Source organism: Ruditapes philippinarum, unplaced genomic scaffold (genome assembly GCF_026571515.1).
Source record: "Ruditapes philippinarum isolate M1 unplaced genomic scaffold, ASM2657151v2 ctg316_1_1_1_1, whole genome shotgun sequence".
In the NCBI taxonomy this organism is placed as follows: Eukaryota; Metazoa; Mollusca; class Bivalvia; order Venerida; family Veneridae; genus Ruditapes; species Ruditapes philippinarum.
In genome coordinates this window covers 70,516-92,467 of record NW_026855923.1, presented here as the reverse complement: position 1 = coordinate 92,467, position 21,952 = coordinate 70,516, and the positions used below count along the sequence as shown (strand labels likewise).

The following is a 21,952-nucleotide window of genomic DNA, read 5'->3' as shown; positions in this document are numbered from 1 at the left end:
ATAAAAAGTAAAGCAAATAATGCATGTATTTTAAACACCTGAATTTTATACAATTATTAATAACGTAAAACACGACATAGGGTTTACAAAAAAAGTAGTCATGAAGTCTTTCAATAGTTGAATAATTAATATTGTACTTAATATAAATAAATAATAGTTGTTTATAATATCAGTCAAAAAAGACAAGTTATGATAAAGTTGAACCATAACAAAAACTTTTGGATCATTTTCAAACATTGTACATGTACATGTATATCAAACAATGAAATCGAGATTTTAGATAATAAAAATCACAAAAAGAAACAAAACAATAAGTCATAAACAATTTACGTAAATAAATGTACTTGAATCATTTCATTGAAAAGCGTTCTTGTATCTGTAACAAAAGTAAAAATCTACAGTATTTGTGTCATAGCACATAATTGTATATTGTTATTAGCCTTAACTAATCAGAGTCAACATCCGTAGAATTGCCGTATAAGCACGTGTAAGTTGATAACACAAAGAACTTTCCGAATAACATATTGAAACTATATCAAGAAGTCTATTCGCTTGACATTGTACACACAAATACGCATTATGCGTAAAGTATAAATTACACACGTAACCAACAAAGAACTTTGTTTGTAGTAGTAGAGGTTCATTATTACTCTTTGTTCAGTTTCACATGTTCAAAATTCGTCCGTAGAATTGCCGTATAAGTACGTGTAAGTTTATAACACAAAGAACCTTTCCGAATAACATATCATTTTAAATACATTAAGAAGTCTATTCGCTTGACATTTTAGACACAAATGAGTATCATGTGTAAAGTATAAATCACACAAGTAACCAACAAAAAAATTTGTTTGTAGTGGTAGAGGTTCAGTATTACTCTTTGTTCAATTTCACATGGTTCAATGGACAATAAATGATAATTTGTTTTTACTTTAATCCGGGGCACTTAATCATTCATGAAGCTGGGTTGTTGTTGAAAACGCTTTTTTACTGCTTCACCTTTACTGCATTAAGAACCCATCCAATATGTTGTTGACTTTATCCCAATCCACTGAGAGTGCCTCACATTCTTTCATTGTATTTATCAAATCGCCCATGGTATTTTGATCAGGGCATTGCATATTCCATTTGTGCAACATGTAAAAAATAGCTGTCTCTGTACAATGCTTATGGTCCATTTTTATTCGTTCAACATCTACTTTGCTTACACCTAACATGGGACCTAATAGCTCCCAATTCTGACCGATGGTTTGGGCAACTTTCGTCAAGTCCTTTTCCGTGACTATCTTTTGAAGGCCTTTTTCGTTATTAATAGTAGTTCCATCTTGAAACCATTCTGCTAATGCATTCTTCGTAATTATTGCATGGTTTGAATTATCTGGACAGCATACACGATATTTCTTTTTGATGTTCTCTAATCCATAATGGACATTTTTACTTCCTTGACATTTATGAGCGGCATGGTTGCACTTTAAGTAATAAGTAAAAGGAATATCGTTTCTACTGCAGTTGTGACGCCGGAACTCGTTTGAAACGACAGTTTCTACGAATCTACGGAAACGGTCACAAACCGCACTTTCGACATTTGCAGGGGGGCATTGATTGACTACTGCCAACTCAATTCCCCTTTCAGTAGAGTATGCAATGATACCTGCATGTTGAAGATCAAGAAGGTAGAAAGAAGTACTCTGAAATACCAACGATATGCCATCTATCTCTATTGGCGGCCATCTCTCGAGAGCTGCTGCAATAGTTCTTTCAAATACAGTTTTGATAATCGTTGTATCTCCAATGAAAGACCAAGTATGACTATAATGAATAATTTTTCCCTTCTACACATTTCTTCAGAATTGATTGATCACCCTGACTTTTCAAAAGACTTGGTACAATGTATTTCCCCGTGCCTCTTGCATCACAAGTAATCTCATCAATTACCTGCATCTCAGCCAATATTCGATGTCTTTGCAAAAAAGCCAACAGAATATCTCTATGTTCCATAAAACGGTTTTTGTCATCATGCTCCCAAATGCTGTTCAACAGATATTTGTCTAGAACTGCTGTTTCTATCAACTTTTCCCATAACACGTGTATGTCTGATCTCCACTTACAAAATCGTTTAGATGTAATGATACATTTAAAAGCATCCACCAAAAATTGCGGATCAATAACGACAAAGTCCCGGAGTTTTTCCTCATCAAAGTACACAATTGTTCCTTTTGCATGGTGATATTTTAGGAAAAGCTTTAACTGTTCCTCATCATTGATGGGCAAATCTGTAGACTTGTCTATGTTTTGAACATCCTTATATTTCAAAATCTTTCTATTTTCTTTGTTTCCTTTTAATGCCTCTTCTAATTGAATCCATTTTGCAGGAACCTTGCTGGTTTTAGCATTACCTGATCCTATTTCAAATATTGCCCTCTTTAGTTCTGTAACACCGGGATCATTTGGATCTGTGTTTTCGATAGCAAATGGTATCTTGTAGATGTGATTTCTGGCTTTCGATTTAAGAAAGAGATCATATACGTCGTCAAACTTCTTTTCAATATCACTTTTGCTGATGCAATCAGCCTTGTGTGTCCCTACAAGTATTATTTTTGGTTCCTTGCCGTCCTTTGTTCCGACGAAAGCATGCACTGACATGATCCAAAATTTCAAGCATGTCCTCATATCAAACTTTCTGTCTGGAAAGTCTTCATCCTCTACTATGCTATCAAGGTCCTTCGTAAGGTCAAAAACTAAAAGATATATTGCGTCCCTTGAATGAAAAATCTGGTGAGTGGCATAATATATGAACTGTCCTCCAAAGTCCCAAATATTGACATTAATACCATTGTCATTTTGGTTTGAAACATTATAGTTTTCATCTTTCAGTTTTTCTGTAAATTCTGAAAGCAAATCTACTGCTTTAATGTGTAGGACTAGCCCGTTTATGATTGCTCTTTCTTCAGATACGTCTGGATCCGATGTGAAACATTCCTCTATATCACTGTAACCCTCCGATGATGTCTCTGAAACGGAAGTCTTAGAAATGTCTTTGTTTAAGACTGATTCTAGACAATCGCCTTGATTTTCTCTTTTGTCAAGAGAACCACGTTTATCATTATATTCAAATGATGCAGCATCTTTATCATCAGCATCATTGTATTCTCCTTGTAGCATCATATCGTCTTCCTGTTCATTGCCATCGTCTAGTGTTTCAGTATTATAAATTGTTTTAATGCCTTGTTTTATAATGTTTGCTAATCGACGTGCACCTTTAATTTCAGCAGCATGGGAGCAAGTTGTTTTCCATGTTACATTGTTTTCACAATTTGCTGCATGAATATCTATACCATCAGTACTCTCAATGTTTTCCATCGGAAGCTCTAAAAGTCTTCTTGTTAGACTTGTTTTACCCTGGTTAAAATTTCCAACAACCATAACTCTGATTAAGTTATCTGATTCGTTTCCTTCTTTCAATGCATGTATAAAAAGCTGTTTGTCTAAGGGATCAAATCCTAATTCATCAAGTAAATTGGAGTCCTGTAATTAAAAGGTTAGGTTATATCGTTTTGTTTTTATTTATCGCATTTTCCTTTTTATATGGCTTTACGTAACACCAACAGAGCATAGTATATGTCATATGACGTCTTTCAGCTTTAAAGGTGGAGGAAGGCCCCAGATGCCTTTCCCCATGGCTTTCAAAGCAAACTATATTTTTCCAAAAGAAGGAAGCCTTTGGGATTAAAAAAAGCAAGCTGGGAAAGTGGTTTGAGGTAAAAACGATTTTTTCCTTTTGGCTACTTTTACTGAAAATATCTTTTAATGACCCACTTTTATTCAAGGGGTAACTTGGAAAAAATATTAACCCTAAAACCCCGTGAATAATGCAAACAAACATGCAAAATTTTTTAATTTGCTGTAAAGAGGGTGTTCGGCAACTTAAAAAAAAAAATTTAAAGGTCCTCATTTATAGATACTTTAAAAAATTCAAAACAAATTTTATTTATGATTTAGCAAAAGCGTTCAGAGTATATCTAAAGCAAATATGGAATATTGCATTTGTGTTTTATATTGATGTACCAAAACAGCTTTAATGAAATCAGTTTTATTTATTTTGTTTACTTTGTCATTAAGGCGGCAATTTTATTTTTGAAAGTATTTCAAACGTTTCATATTCAAATGGCACGAATTGATCATGTGATTAAGGAAAGTTTTCTTGCTGGTACGACCGTTTTGAATACAAAAATTTACTTACTGAATCTTCATCATCCTGTACCTTCAAGTAACATTCTGTAAAAATATATGAATAGATATGGAACTGCGACATACAAAATAGAACAGAATAAAAAATGAAAAACGTATAACAAGTCAACCAAAAATATTACAAATCTAATATAATTTACGATAAATAAGTATATAAGTATACGGAAGTTGATTAGAAACTATGACTTTTCTCTCTTTTTACATGGCAATGACAAATTTTAAGTAAAGTTTTCAGATTTTTATATAAGAAAAAATTTGCTATTTCATGAACATGTGCGCAAACCTTCAAGATGAGCCTTCAAATCCTTGAATGTAGGTCTATTAGAAGGTTCCTAAGAAAAAAGACAACAAAGGTTTGGATAGCAAAAATAAATTTAACAAGCAAGATAAATTAATTATCAAATATAACTCGAAAAGAATGCAGAACGCCATATAATTACATTAACCAGTTTGACTAAGGTTTAGATCTACTTATGTTTACATTATGCATAGCATTATTTAGAAGCTGGCTGTAATCAGATGAAGCTAATTTCAAAACAGAACTTATTTTGATATATTGATTTGCAAATTGAGTAAAAATCTCGAAAAAGAAATACCTTACTTTTCCCGATATTTATCCTACACATACTTAACGTTAAATACCACGAACGAGATTCAATGTTATTAAACATACCAATTCCAAGCACCGCAACAATAACATGTCTATTTCTGTAGGACATGAAGTCGGTTTTGGAGGTCGGTAAATCTTTATTCTTTTGTCCTTTCTGTTACGTTCATATATGAAAGGCACATCACCACACGTAAATATTTCCCACATTAAAACACCTGAACAAATTGATTCAAAAGACAATGGTGTCAATATTTAATTACCGTATGTAAAACATATACCAATCACAAAAGCCAGTACTGTTAAGCTATGCCCAATTCATCTTCTAGGCTCATAGTCCCGTAAATATGATTTTGTTTTTATTTCACAACAGCTTTTCAGTTTTTGTGTCCTTTTATAGTTTCTAAAGTAACTAGGGCAGCTATAGAAAGGAAGTCAAACTACTCCTTTATTTACAGATTGAAACATTGATGACACACAATTTAAGATTTGACGCTAACCATCTTACATGCTCTAAAGCCAATATATCAATCTTATTAACTTCATGTTTGCTCTTTCAGAAGAAGGAACATATTCATTTCTGAGGAAAAATGTGCCTGTAAGTTTTTTTATTGAAATATATAACACAAATAATTGTTTATGGTTAACTTAAATGTCACTTTGCGTAAAGGAAATCTTGCATTATTTTGCTTTCCTATTTTGGAGAGTTCTACTGCTATGCTTCTGTTGCTTTTGTAGATTTGTACTCAAATTAGCATTTTCAATGCACAAGAATAACATTTATTAATTTTTCTCTTAAATCAAGTTAAGCATTTAAACAAGTAAAACATATCGAGTAATTATTTATGAATTTAAAAATGTAAGAATAAAATATCATAACACAATCCTGACGTAAAAAAGTGTTAAATACAATCAGGGTGTGTTGTAACAGACATTATGCATTCATCGTATATGATGAGATTGTTTATGATATATTCGAACGAACAATAGTTTAGAGACTGCAAATGTATTCTTGTTACCACTTTACGAATAAATGCTATAACAACATAAAATAATTACCGAAAGACCAGATATCTGACTTGATATTTCCTTTACCAGAGTGATAAACTTCGGGTGGTGCCCATGGAACCCGTATGGCATTAAAGGTTACAGTTTCTCCTTTTCTTAAAAACCTGGTAAGGCAAATACAAACTTAAATAACTAAATCAAATACAAAAGGGCCATGATGGCGCTGAGTCGCTCACCAGAAACAACTGTTTTTCAGTGTTATTTTTCAAATGAACTTGCTGAAAGACTCAACTTTTTCTTGACCTTCTAGTTATTGAAATATTTTGCCCTAATATTTTGGAGGCTTTGTTAAAATTATCTATGTTGCAAGTGTGTTCCCATGAGACTATATAGAATAAAATAATGCAGAGTAAATGACCACTACAGCAGGGTTAATTTTGATGGAACATTTTTTTCTGTATAATTTTTGTGAATGAATACACAAAATATCACATGCAAAATATGTAAGGTGTAAGGTATGGGACAACAAACTTTTTATTTGAGGGCAAATTCGTGCACAATCGGTAAAATTATGGAGCTTTGGTAGCATCTATCTTTCGGAACGGAATTCGTAAAAATTACCGCTGCCACCAATATAGAACTGTCGCGATTGATTATGTAGGGATTGACAATACAAACAATCGACTTACATTCCACGTCTGGATCGTAGCCAAGCTAGGAATTGCTTACTTCTTCTAGTTATAAATTACACTAATATGGCGCCCAATTGTCAAGTCTCACACACTAGTTCCGGTTGGTCCGGAACCTTCCGTTAACTTCCTTCAACTCCCGTTGTACCATACGATACTACAAAACTCTAAAGCCAATCGCAACTACTCGGCCCTTTCCGTCAGTCTTCGGATAAGGACCTCGAAAACAATAGTATGAATTCACAGAACGGATGCGGTATTTCGATCTAACCTACGCTTAGAATCTAAACATGTAAACAAATAGTAATTTAATACTGGTGTTGTTGACAAGTTTATTTCCAATATATGTAGTAAAAGTCCACCTAAAATAAGTGAATTCATAGGTACCAAAGCAAACAATACATTATTTATATATTTATTATTATGGTTGTAGAAACCGAAAGTACAAAAAACCAACCTGTTGACATTTAGTCGGATTTGTTTGAAATTGAACATCAGTGGGCATATTTAAATTGCAAATTGTTGTCAGACGTATTTTCAAGCACAAGAGTTACCGGAACAGACCAGACATTAGATATCAAATATTTACATTCGTTTTACATTATCTCTGTTTCGTTTTACATCTGAAACCGCGTGGTAGAACTACTTTCAACCCGTATTGTTTCCGAGGTTATTATAGATAATAGTCGAGGCAGTTCCGAATGCTCTAAAGTTTGTACATCCCGATTTGAATGGATTGTCTTTATTTTCAATTATGCAAACAGTGCAAGTCATTTTATTACCGTCTTACCGAAACCAAAAATTGCTTTCAAGCCACTTGGTACGAAAAACTCGCTTAAGAGCATTATCATTTTGCTTGGATTTCTCAGTTGTTTCAGCATTCGCCGATTGATTTGGTTGGGAAACCTCACTGATTAAAGGCGCAGAGTTGTTTACGATAGATTCTGTCGCCTCATCAACATGTCTTTATTGAAGAATGAAGCCAATTTTCGCTTGTTGTTTTTTTTCGAAGCAGTCATTGTGAATTTACCCGGATAATGACGTCACAATCTGAAACGTCTGAGCGCTTTTAACGAGTAATAATCACTAAAGCGTCTAAGATAAATCATGTGACCGATCAGCCGATGAAATTCTTGCTATTTATAGAAAAAATATTTACTACGACGCTCGCAAAAATATGCGTCACGGAAAACGCTCTGCTATAATATTACAGCGTCAAATGCAAAATAACTGCGTCAAAAACGCATTAAACGCTCTCTATAGAAAACACTGAATTTAGTGATGTAATTAAGTGAATATGAATGAAACCAAATAAAGCTCGATACTAAGTCCTTATATATCCTTTATAATGTGCTCAAGTTATTTCTCTTGCCAGAGGTCATGACGTCAAATTATTTCATAAGCAAAAAAAAGAAAGACATTCCAACATGAGTTGTTTCCCTTTCATCAAACTATAATTTGAAGAAAGGCCATGGTCTGGGGTATTTTAGCTTTAGCATTCCTTAAAAGGGGCCAATCAAATATATATGAGCAATTTTATATAAGATTACTATCAGAATGCTAATAACAAAAATTTGTGATCGTCCAGCAATGAGTTCTGTAGAAAAAGCTGTCTATAGGTTTATATTATTTTAAGCTCCCTTGACCCCTAAAAGGGGCCTATCAAATTAATATGAACAAATTTGATAAAAAAACTACCTAAGAATGCTACAGGCAAAGTTTGGTGATCATCCATCAATTGGTTCTGTAGAAGAAGATGTCAAAAGGATTTTCTAATTTTAGGTCTAGAGACCCCTAAAAGGGGCCAATCAAATTAATATGAGTAAATTTGATAGAAGACTACCTAAGAATGCTACAGACAAAGTTTGGTGATCATCCACCAATTGGTTCTGTAGTAGAAGATGTCTAAGGGTTTTTCTGTTTTTAGCTCTCTTGACACTTAAAAGGGGCCAATTAAAATCATATGAGCACATTTAGATGTGACTGTCACAAGGATGCTACAGACCAAATCTGAAGTAAATCTGTCCAGCGGTTTCAGAGAAGAAGATGATTGTTGACGCATGTCGACGGACGACGGACGCCAGACGCCGGAGTATCCCCATTTGATACTTATAGCTCACACTGAGCCTTCGGTACTAATAAAAGGTACTTCATTTTTTTCTTTTAGTTACTGTATATAAATATATTCACTTAGAAATCTGACAGTGTTCTAATTTCAATTTATTTTATATAATTTTATGAGGTAAGTATGACTTTTCAATGACCTGCAAGGAAATTGTTAAAATGTACTCTTCTTTCCTTTATGTTAAAAGTTAAAAGGTTTACTGCCTTTTTCAGTTACAGGATGTCAAATTTAAAGGAATCATCTTTTTTGTTTTTTTCTAACAAGTTCACTTTTTGTATTAAACACTTATGTCGTAAAATTATCCCCCCTTTTCACAGAATAAAGGATAACATCTAAAGCGGGGATTATAATAAGAATTTTCTGAAATCAACTTTGCGACAATAGCTTGAATTGGATAATATGGAGTTTTGGTTATCAACAATATCAGTATCGCACCTAGAAAATCTATTTTTAATTGATTTTACCGCTTGCCCGACGGCCTGTCCATTTCCTTATTTATAAAATAGAGTAAAGCAGAATCCCTAAAGAAAGTCCAACACAACAAAATTGAAACTGTTGCAGGTTCGGTTTGATTGAGCCTGTTCATGGACGGTACTGGAAAGTGCAAGTTACCGCCCACGCCCCCTAGCACCGGCTTAAGCAGAATTCAACATTTAACACGAAATGGTAAAAATTTGAATTTAGAGACATCCGCAGATGTGGACATACGGCGGTTATCATGGAACCTTCAATGTGACACAGTAGTGCCAATCCATGAAAAGCGGCGTATGGTCCCCAAGTAAAAGAATGCTTTTGCCCTAACCGAGAAAACAATGGGGGAAACTAAATAAAATGGAATTTTTAAAGGGGATCTGAGGTTATGAAGCCTGCATATCTCAGATAAGACGTCAAAAGACAAAAATTAAAAAGCAGGCAACATATCCTAAAATTACAGTAAAAATACTAACCTTGCCCGAGCAAAATCTGAAACTTTTACGATCCCATTCTTGCCTACCGAACAATTTTTTGCTGATAAGTTACGAAGAATATATCCATGGTTATGTAAATATTCCATCCCTCGACAAACTTGACGACACATATCTGTTAAGACTTCACAATCAAGTAAAAGACGTAGTCTATTTTTTATAAGAAACCGGTATAAGTCTCCTGAAGTAATATAATTGGGATGAATTATTTCAAATAATAACAACAGCATGTAGAGATTAAATGAAAATAAAATAACTGAAGAATAATTTAAAATAAAATACTAACAACATATCGATCAGAATATACAGTCATCAAAAATGCAAATACCAGAGCTTACTTGAGATATTAAAGATTAAAGATTTGGACAAGAAAATAATCAAAGAAAAGGAAATGAAGCAAACACTAAAAATGAAACGATTTTTTTTTTATTTGCGTTTATTCATGTGCGATGCACAACTATTTCACAAAAGTGCGCACAAAGCTTTTAAGTCTGGGGTTCATATCCCAGTACAGACAAGAAAATTACTCGTATAAACACAAATTGTTATTTATGTTAAAGTGACGTTATGCTCATATTTTCATAGTCAAGTTGTGCTGAATCAACTTTATATTTCAAAAGATTGAAAAGATTGACAGTCAAAATGGTGTTTGGCCAACAGTTGATATTACAAAATATTTAGGATAAAATCATCAATCTGCCTTAAATTTAAAAAGACTGTCCCCACTCTATTTAGAAATTAAGCGTTATAGGTAAACTGTAATGGATTACAACAGATATTTTCGTCTGGATCTGTGTGTTATTTATTGTTTATGCAAACGTAATTACAATGTATTATTAAATTGAAACGAATTATGTCAAAATGAAAACCTTATTTTGATCTTCACCCGTTCACTCACTATATACCCTTGGAATGGCATAATGTTACTTTGAAAGTGTTTTATATTTTTACAGCTTGACGATATTTATCTGTTGATGTTTTATTTAGTTAAATGTTATAAGATTTCCTACACATAGTCGCTGTTTGAGTTGCTGGAAAACTTGCTGAACTTGTGAAAAGGAAAGTATACGCGCACGCGCATGCATGTGTTCAAAATGAAAAAAAATCTTAAAATCAAACTCAACTTTTTTCTTTAAATCACTTTGTAAATTGATAAGGAACAAAACGAATACAAAACCATAGATATTTTTTGAAACTGCGGCATTAAACATAATTTTTGTATGTATACTGTATGGTTTAATTAAAATTCATCAAGTGCTGAAGAAGGACGAGTCGTTTAAAGGTTTTTTTCTATTTTTCGCTGTTGCTGCATTGGCCAAGTGAGAAGTAAAAATTAGAAAGACCGGTGCTGGACACAGGGTGATACGAATGTAAATAGTTTACATTGAGCACTTTGTGTTCTTGTGACTTAAAATAATGAGATAAAGATATCAAATACACAACTGATGATCAACTATTTTCTTTCTTAAAGCCAACATGTGTAATGCAACGACACATAAATGTTTATCTTGTCAGAGGAAAAATGTAATTTATTGATAACAACAAATTCCATTCAAAAACGATAAAACAAAACTGAAGCACAAACCGTTCTGCATGAACTCTGTTATTTTCATCAACGGTAACGATTTGGAAACTATGCCATATAACTGTACCAAATTTGGATGATTTAAATGACTGAAAAAAATCAAGTAAAAATGAAAAACAAGAATATCCCACATCCCACTGACTATCTACTATCAAGATTTTTTTGAATGTTTAAAGAAATGTTTGAAAAGACACATCTGGATGCCATGCATTCTAGTACTTGACGAAATAAAACTTAATTTGAGATGAAAAAGAATGAATTTGTACAAATAATTAAGTTAAGTAACTTACGACATAATTCTGGCCTCCATCAACATATCTTCAGGAAAACTATGAATGTTTTCAACAATTTCAACTGCTATTTCTGTCCTTCCAAATTTACCTACATGTATAACCTGAGAATTGAGAAATAACATTTTAACGCTTAGAATTTCCTTTTTTTCTACATGAATTTCAAATGAATGTAAAATATAACAATATTGTTTTATAGTTTAGAGACCTTTCTATTGAAAATGTGTCAAGGACCAGGGAAAGGGTTTATTTTGCCTATTATACAAAAGATTAGGCAGTCTGATTTACACTCGGCACTACGCTTCCTTCGTACAAATCAGATATCCTCTTGTTTTGATGCTCCTGTTACATAACCGATTGTGGACTTAAAGACAATTCGTTGCTTACGAAATTTAAAGCAACACTCAAGAAAAGTAAATTATCTTTTTTTTTAATTCAAAAGAAAATGTATATCAATTCAAAAATTATATACAAGATGAACGTTTTTTAAAATGCCTACTAATGTAAATATTAAATTAAATGTAAATTCAACTCACACCAAACCTTCCTGATCCAATTTTCCGAAAAATCTCCAAGTCATTTTTCTCGATCTCCAGTTTATCTGAAACTATTATTATCAACTGTGTCGTTATTGTCACTTTACATTATCTTTAGACATAACCGTAAACTTAACGTACAGTAGTAACATGTCTAAGGATGTCATAACTATACGCAAGGACGAAAAAGAACAGTGGTAAAACGGTCATTACCTTTGTCATACTTTTACATCAGATAAGAACACTTTAGTTTGAAAATGACTATTTCTCACAAACTGTCATCAGAACTGTTTATATGCAACCATTTCTCTTTACATTGTGTTTTATTGTATAACTAATAATAATAAATAATAAATACAACGGGTGCCCACGAAAACAGGTTTTCCGAAATTGTTTTGAGACTGCGTAAATAAAAATCAAATGCCCATGGATACATTTAAAAAACATCGGTTACAAGTTTTAATTGTTTAAGCAAAACATAATTATATTTCCACTTTCTCCCTTTTTTGTCAACTTGCTACACTGCAACACTGTTGGGGGTAAAAAAAGCACGTTCACTCTCAACAATGAGCCTGCCACTCTGCTATAAAAATCATTCACATCTTCATGTCTATCACAATTAACATAATTATATGTCAGCGAAATATCAGTGCCTAGAAACATGTTGATCCCCATTCTTACCTTTTTAAATATGAATTAAACTGGTCTGTAAGCGGATTTTTGATAACTGTTATGACGTTAACATCCGTGTTTTAGAATAAATTAAATTAAGTAGATTGTGTCTACTTTGAATATCTTAAACTTGTTTCCAGTTAAATGACGTCAAAGTTTTACATAAAACAGTAGTAGACATAGTTTTTATGGTATGCGCTATATAATCACACCGTATAATCTTGTATTGCCCGGCCGTGCATATTTTTTAACATAACGTCTTTTGCGCTATAAAAATACAGTGTAAAACTGGATAAAAAGTTATCCCTAAAAAGCATTAATCACTACAAAATAGTATGACAAATGAAGACTCGGTTAAAACGTGCTAAATGTAAACGTTACACTATATGAGTAGTATATGGGATGATTTAGCGTCACTAACTGCGCATGCACGCCGGTCATTTTGGATTATTAATGCCATTACGCAATCTATTGGCGGTTTGGCTTTACGGTATTTAAATAAATACGTAATCAAGTAGTGTGTATCATATACTTGATTATATAACATGCGCATTATAACAGATGGAGATGGAATATTATGAAAAAGCTGGACATTGGTGAATTTTTTGTTAGATTATTTTTATTGGACTCGCATAAAATAAAACTGACAAAGGGGAGACATTATTTACGGTGGCAAATCCACCCAAATTCAGTGCCTTTTTTATAAAACGATTTGAACAAGCGACGCATAGGTCGTACGGTTATTGGTGGTAGACCAGAAATCGAGCAATATTGAAAAATATCGTTACGGTGTGACATTTTTTAGGTTTACAGTCGAGAAATTATGCTAAGACAACTAATGAATATCGATGAAATTCCGCGAACCAATTACGCGTTAAAGGTTACTCGTCCGATAGTGGTGACGATTAGTCTGATGTTGATGATTATGATGATGATAATGACAATGATGACGATGTCGATGATGAACATCATTATAATGATGAACAGGACTTAGATAGTAAAATATGAGTGTAAAGTGAAAATCTTTCTACATGTCTTTATTCGGCCTCCTGAAAGAGTCTAAAAGAAGAGCTCTCGAGGAAGAAGAACACAGACGCCGCGACGTATGGGATAGAAGATTTCAGAAACCTTTAAGCCAGTCTTTCATAAAACTATTTAAAGAAAGGCTGAATAATCATACGGATAAAGACAACTCTTTTACGTAGTTTATTTTCGTGTTTTCTGAGAAAGAAATAAAGAAAGCATTATGCTAAGTTTCTAATTGAGTATTACATATTGCAGGAGGACCCTTCTCAGCCTCAGCAACAATTTGTCCTGCCAGCAAAAGAATATAGACTTCAACACGACATGTGTATGACAGGATCAACAAGCGAATAAAATTATAAAAGACGTGTTTAAGAATTAATTGCCGAATCATTAACTGGATGCTATTCAAAGAAATGATAGCGTTAGTGTACTTGTTTTTTCTTGAAATAATTGAAATGATATCCGTGTACGCTGTGTTTTAGTGTAACGCACGTATCGCATTGATGTAAACTATAAACCTTGCCCATGTCTACGGCCTTCGCGGTCAGTTCCCTCGCAACCTCCAATTGCAATCTGGTGTGAAACAGCCAGTAAACACCGCTGAAACTGATATAAGTAAGAGGTTTAAACTGAGTAGGGTCAGAAGATGATTTTTTTCCATCTCACTTCTAGTGGCCTTGTTTTATGAGACGTCATATTTTACGTTTTGCACGATAACTTATCTTATCTTCAGCGGGCAAATTGTTATTCAGTGTTCAACATTATTTGCCAACCAATGAAATTTCTCCAATTTTCAAAAATAAAATTACCGTCTTATACGTATACACCCAAACTTTGTCGATTATTTATTAAGTCGAAATTTAAGTAATAAAGAGTTTGGAACGATGAGCACAGATGTAATCTGGATGTTGTATACCTGCCTTACCAGGACGACGTGACATTGGTGAAACTATAGGAAGAGAACTATGTCAACGTTTCTCCATACAAACATAAAACCAATCAAACACCGCTTTTATGGCGGAGTCGTTTTGTTAATAATTTGATGGAGTTAATATACACTTATCCAAACATTTTTGTCATTTTGAACTAACATATATATATATAAGCACAAATTTAGGTTCATTTTGGGGGCTTATTTCAGTATATTTCACAATGAACTGTCTTTAAACCCTCAGTGACAAAACTATACCGAGAAGGGCTAAATGTTGATATATTTCAAAAATCATTCGCTTCAATATTTTACAGAAAATTGCAACATTGAAGAAATTCTACGGCGTTCCTATTGAACAATTTATTTCGAAGAACGATGGTACGATGGTACAAACGAGATAGTGGGATGACACGATGGTATGATCGCAACGTACACGGGATAGATGTTATACATGTATATATAATTTTTCTTACGTCTTCTTTGCCAGTTGATTGGTCACAAATGATAAGAAAATAATTTGTTTGAATCAAATTTAATTAAATAGTGTTTATAACAGTAACGTGCTTTATAAATAAAATGTTTTACTTAATACTTGGTATAATTTTCAGGCTTTGGAATATACAAAACTCACTTGGATATCGAGTTTCAATACTTTAGTACCAACAATTACACTTAACGCAATGATAAAGTGATGCTTTTGATATACTTCGTAAATAGTGCAAGAATCTAAGCAATAAATCTAAAATTTTAATTTTTTCTCAGCTGTTATCACTTGCTGCTGGCCAAATACTGACTGTCCGCAGCATTAAGCTCTATTTATACCAAATAAAGTAGTTATATTTAATGATCGTTTACTGAAGTTTCCAAGATATATTAGATCGAAACGTTGGTATGAATGACACTGAGTTCGAATGATTTTGAGGACGAAATGTCCTGATATTTTACAAATGGTTCAATTTGTTTATTTTATCAAATGATGGTTAAAAAACTTGTTAAATTTAAACAATTCTTTATGCAATGTTTAATAGTTTATAAAATATTAATCTATTTGTCAAAACACAAAATTTAATTTTTGTAAACAATTAACTTATTGGCATTATAGGTGTAAAACCACTAAATATCATGATGATTTTAGATCAAGCCGAAGAGAACACTCTTCACATTACACCTGTCTCTTTTTCCATAAAATAAATGCGTCAATGTCTACATTAGTACTGGGGATAAATCGTGGTTGATTTACCGTCGTTTGCAAATGTTCCGTAGCAAATTCCGACTTCGGTGTCGGCAATAAACGTTTATATTCAAGTGTTACCTAAAAATCGATTTTTTTTTATTTCAACCATAATAATGAACTTTTTGCAGGACGGTTGCTTCCTTTTCCGTCAATTTGTACGATCGACACATTACACAAGAAAGCCATTTTGATTAGTTGACAAACGGCTTAGAAAGACATTTCGAGTCTCAAAAGCGGCATAGGTATGAAATTATATGTGGCATACAATCGGTCACGTGACACTCGCAACCAGATGAAATCATGGTTTAATTTGTTTCTAGTATTCGTAACAAGAACATTATCTATAATAGTAACAAGTATAACAATGATGGAAAGTTAAAAAGAATATGATGTTGCCCGGAAAAAAATCATCCTTGTACCTGTTTTTCAAGTACAATGTATTAAATTGCAAAAAAAATTCCACGTGTACTTACAAGGAAAGTCCTGGGTTTCCTTATACTTCAAAGGTGGTGGACACTTCAAAAATGTACGTAAACAGCCGGATCGTTTATAGTGGTAGCGTATGAGATCAGGCATTGATACAAACAGTGTTTGTGGATTTAAAAAAAAGTATTTATTTTTCAGGTTGATAGGGTACCGATACACTTGGCCACCAGTGCTAGAGAATAAATAGAAGAAAAATCATGTTACTGGGTTGGTAAAAATTCATTTTAAAGATTAAACTGATCATAGTGTGTGTTCGACAAATTTGACTTTTTTTAAAAAGTATTTGTTTTTTTAATCGTTGAATCGCATGATTAAACGTCTTAAACACTATTTTAAGGTACATTAATACCATAGTTGCAATCTGTCAAGTAAATTTCTGTAAAATTAATTTCAGTAAGAATACAGCAATGTGAATTTATTTTTTCTAACTGAACTGTTGTTTTAAAGTTATGAAACATGCATGCACTATTCTAATTTTTGCCGTCTGAGCTTAACATATTTTAAAATATAGAACATTATAGAGCAACTATTAATACTATTATAAAAGATCATCGATCAATGAAATGTGTTAACGAAAAAGATAAATTAGTATATTTCTGAACAGTTCATTGTACTTGTACATTTTCAACAAGTTTAATTAATGTATCAATGTATTTTCATTAATCAAACCTGCTTACAAAATATATTAGCAAGTACATGTATTCAATCAAAGGAACTAACACCATTCTTGATGGTATTTAATGAAAAAAGAAATGAAATGAAATTTTAAGTCTAATTCAAGTCTAATGTTGTTTAATAAGATAAGAAAGAAAGTTAACAAAAATCGTCAGTGAAACGTATTTGTCTTTGAATAAGTTACTTTAGCAGAAGCCCATATAAAATGAAAATATATTTTCATCAACACGATCAGGTGCCATAACAATGGTTGGACGTGATCCGGGATCGTCTTCTAAAGTAATTTAAGGTGTAGGCTGTAGCTTTACCTCTTGTCATTTTTCAGGTCTAAGTTTAAATTGATATATATGTGATGTTACTACTTAAATTTAACTTAAAGCGCCACAAAATACGATAAAAACTGTTGCAGTTGAAGTTTGTTTCCCTTTATATCTGATACAATCACGCTTCGGTTCTATTGTGTCCTTAATCACGGATCTCGAGTTAATCACGCAATATGTACGAATTACGTTCTGTTTTAAAGCAAAAATGTTGAAAAAAAGTTGACACTTCAAAGCGCCATTTTGATTTCATTCAATTCTTATATGTATTTGGGAGAAATATTTTAAAAAATATAAGAATAATGTTATTCTCTGGAGGTAATCTACTTTAATAAGACGTTTAAATAAAAGAAAAAAATCATGAAATAGCTACCTGTCTACGCTGAATAACAATAACATGTAAGGTGAATAATCTGCTTCATGTATAATAAAGCATCCATCTACTCCAACCTCGCTGAGAATGTATTCACAATGCTGCGATGTAACATCCTTATAAAACCAACTGTAAATAGAATACCTATTTTAATATTTAAAGACTGATAATTCCTTGAATTATTGACAGAGAAAATATAATTTTAAATTACTAAGTTCTTTTAAGAATCTTAAATATTAGTAGAAATATCACTGTTTTACCTTTAGCGGTGAAATTCACCGTTAAATACATCTAAGTTACTATAACGAGGGTGAATGAAAAACCTTATGAGCCTTAGTAATAAGCTGAGTGCCAAAATTGCAATCACAAACCAATATCGTCAACAGAAATAGACCTTCTTTGTAACTTTTAATCAGAATGCGTGCCAATATTTTAATAGTTACACAAGTTTGGAACAAATAAGGATTAAAAAATATTCTTTTAACACCAATGTCTAAACCAAATGAGTTCACCTTTGTCACACTTAAATATTACTTATAGATAAAATATTACTGATTTTGTCAATTTCTGGTTCGTTCTAAACATATACGGTACTAGTTCTTTTTATGTAACCTCCGCCAACTCGCTCATATCGGGGATACACATTTGCAACATATTCTGCATATTACTCACGTGGATACAATATTGAAAAATGTTTCAAATGTTATCAACGAATATAGGTTATATGAATGGCATTTTATAACCTGTTAGATTTGCAGTGCAGAGCTACTCAGATTTGTAAAAAGGAATAATGTGTAAAAATATATAATAAGGAAATTTTATACTCACGGGTTCATGTCAAGCTCCGGTTTAATACTGACAAATCTTGAAACGATTCGACCTATTTTTCTTCAATAAAAAGTAAAAAGGCTGAATATTATCGCCGACAATAATATGACATGTAATTAGGCAAGGCGATATTCGCCCTGCGTTAAAAAGTTTGTTTGAGTTATCAACAACAATATTTATATAAGAGTCCCATATGAAAAATGCTTGATCTTAATTACCGTATAATACTAAATGGCCCCAGGATGGGAACGGTTTGACCCTAGTAAAAGATTCATAAAACTTTTGTAGAGGTCACATAGGTAATGCCACATTCCAAATATGTACGCTAGGGGCATTGTAGTTTTCCTCAAGAAGATAGATGTGATCAAGGTTAATATGTCTGTCAAGAAGTCTCATCTTTCAATCGGTACAAAATATACAGACGAACGGACTGCTAGGAGCAGATAAATTATGCCAATCTTTTTTCCGACATATGAACACATCATTTGTATTGTTGTTATCGATTTAAAAAAAATGCTGAGAAGTACAAGAATGTGAATAAATGCCTACCCATCACCTTTTCTCGCAACCCAAAATTCCTTGTTGCTGTCGTCTAAAATTTCGCAGATTTCACCCTGAGAATATATTGATATTTACATTTTATCGGTTTTATGAAATACAAAACAGATGCACATACGCAGCATTTTTTACCTTAACAATGGAACAATTATCAAATTATAGAAATGTTACCCGCGTTCTAGTAATGTAAGAAATAGGAAATATCGGTATCGTTGACATGTCTTTGGCAGTCCCGTCTGTATTAACAGTTTTGATGCTTGGTATTATTGTATCCGCTGGCTTTACCTTAACATGCTGTTATCATTGATTTGAGTAGAAAGCACACACCGTTAAAGCCAAGTACATACAAATACAAATTTTGTCATCTCAAATAAAATTTACTATGGATTACATGGCATCAAAGCAAAAGGTGTCTTATAAGTCAGAAATGGCTGGCCCTTTCAGTAGGGGTGACACTGTAATAAACAAGACCTTTACTTTTACCTTTTAGAGGATATTTGTTTAGTTCAGTGTAAGATCGGAATATATTTCACCGAATAAGCATCAAATGGTATATTTCACGAGTGGCGCAGCCACTCACTGATTCCATCATGAGACATTGATACTAGCACTATTAAGTGTTGGTTGAGAATTGATTACCACTCAAGCTAGGGGGGCGTGAGGGATGTTGCACTTATTCATTTTTCCTCATGCACAGGCTCAGTCAAACCGAGTCAGCAATTTTCATGTTATTTTGTTGTGATTAATGCTCCCGATGGATCACTTTGTTTCCAGGGTTTTATACTTCACAACAGCAAGGGCAAGTGCCGTGTGGCAGCTGTAAAAAGTTGCCCGTACCTCACTTCAGTGTTGTTATAATATACTGCTCCTTTGGGATCATTGATACCAGCGCTATTTAGTGATGAGAACTGAGTACCAATCAAGCCGGTGCTAGGAGGTGTAATATTTATCATCCCTCATGTACACACTCATGTAAACACAACCCGAGTCTGCAATTTTCATGTAATTTGTTGTGACTAATACTTCCGAGGGATCACTTTGTTTCCAGATGTTGGTGTTCACGAGGTAAAATATATTTCGATCTTACACTGACTTTATGACTTTGTATGTTTTATTTATTAAAATTTCATGTGTTTGCTCTTGTATTTGTATAAAAGTAAACTGAGCTGATATCAATAAAAGAAACGAAACAAATATAAAGAAACTTACACGATGCAATTTTAGATATGTACTGGGTGAAATGTTAATGACATCACGTTCTGCCACATAGTAAACCTTTTCAGGTGGCGGTCGTGGGGGTCTGGGTGGAGCGATCAACTGTGAAAACACCGTCTCATCAGCACTTTGCTGTGTATCCATTGGTTGTAAATCTTTAATATCTAGTATTTTTTCTTCATCTTTTGTAATCCTTTGTTGTAATAAAAATGGGACAAAATACTCTTTATCACTTCTTTTACGAGATTCATATGTTTCTGAAAGTCTTTCATTCGATGAGTCTTCAGGCATAAATGTCTTATTAACATTTAAAAGAATGTCTACTTTATCGCTCATATCTTCTTTTCTTTCCACAGTCTTATCACCTTTATCGTTTTTATCATTGTTTGTGTTCAGATTTGAAAAACTTTTAATACTTAAACCACTGGTCGAAGTTAAAATTTGCGTTTCGTTTGTCTTATTTGCGTTGCCATTTCCTTCCATAAGTTTTCCAGTTACGTTATGAAATAACGGTTTTTCTGTTGTATTTTGTTTTTGGAATGATGCATTTTGTGAGAGACCGAAGCTAGCGTATATTTCCTTTTCATTATTCAATAAAAACACATTTTGCTTATATTCATTGTTTGGGGTGTTTTTTTGATGAGCAGTTTGCACTTGTGCATCATGACTATTATAATCATTTATCAAATTCTGTTGACTTAAATCTTTTATATCATTCTTTTCTGACACAGTTGATCCAAGCACCGGTTTTGAAGGTCCAGTTACACTTTCGTTTTCCTTAGCATCTTCCTGTAAATTGGTGAAGATTGCTTCATCGTCTTTACTGTCAGTTTTAGGCTTAAGTGTTGGTTTTGGTGGTACTGATGGGCGTTTTTTAACACTTTCATCTTTTGCTGGTAAGTGTAAACATTTGGAATCAGTGACAGCAGTCTTTTTATCCAAAATACGTTTCAAAACTGATTTTGGAGGTACATTTGGGTGTTTTTTCAGGACATGACTGTCGACATTTTGTTTCATTAAAGAGTTTTCTTTTATGAACTTTGTAGCCTTGTTTAATATTTCTTTAGTCTTTGGTGGAATAACTGGTTTGGATCTGTCTAAACTGTTCGACATGATTAGTGATTTGAAAATATTCTGCAAACAAATCATAGATCACTGATGGCATTTTTTATTTGTATTAAAAAAAAACAGGGTCATAATGGCCCTGAAATCGCTCACCTGTATATAAAAGCTTTTCATGACAAGGAACAAGTAATATTGTAAACTATAAAAATGCATATAAAAAATCTAAATCTGAAATTGATATCACAAAGTTCATATTTGTTTCTGAAATAGTGCATGTGTAAAAACATTAATGGTTGCTATTTCTAAGAAAAAAAACAACAGTTCCAAAAGATGTGTACATATAAGGAAATTCAACGAACCCCGGGGGCAGGGCCAATTTTGACCCCAGCATTTTTATTTTAAGAAACTTGGTAGACACTAACAAGCAGATGTTTAAGTTCTAGCTATTTGGTTTTTTAAAGAAGGTCTTTTAAATATGTTTCTATATACATATTAGGAAAATTTATTTCACCCTAGGGC

The 21,952-nt window shown here is 32.9% G+C and overlaps 1 protein-coding gene across 1 annotated transcript; it reads right to left on the bottom strand.

The window, feature by feature from the left end:
• Window positions 1-1,789: 1,789 nt before the first annotated feature.
• LOC132744824 (uncharacterized) lies at window positions 1,790-21,776 on the bottom strand. Its single transcript, XM_060733606.1, has 14 exons — window positions 20,363-21,776; window positions 19,145-19,209; window positions 18,596-18,655; window positions 17,768-17,896; window positions 16,387-16,571; window positions 12,051-12,121; window positions 11,515-11,618; window positions 11,225-11,313; window positions 9,622-9,820; window positions 5,912-6,024; window positions 4,919-5,070; window positions 4,529-4,577; window positions 4,238-4,272; window positions 1,790-3,522 (listed from the first exon to the last, which is right to left on the bottom strand). Exons 1-14 carry the CDS (start codon window positions 21,515-21,517, stop codon window positions 1,807-1,809), a joined length of 4,122 nt encoding a protein of 1,373 aa, XP_060589589.1. The 5' UTR covers window positions 21,518-21,776; the 3' UTR covers window positions 1,790-1,806.
• Window positions 21,777-21,952: the final 176 nt, after the last annotated feature.

Coding starts and splice junctions, on each gene's coding strand:
- LOC132744824 (XM_060733606.1), bottom strand. CDS start 21,517: ATGATTTGTTTGCAGAATATTTTCAAATCACTAATCATGTCGAACAGT. Junction 9,821..11,224: donor AACAGAGTTCATGCAGAACG/GTTTGTGCTTCA, acceptor ATATTACTTCAG/GAGACTTATACCGGTTTCTT. Junction 6,025..9,621: donor TCAGATTTTGCTCGGGCAAG/GTTAGTATTTTT, acceptor TTGCCTTACCAG/GTTTTTAAGAAAAGGAGAAA.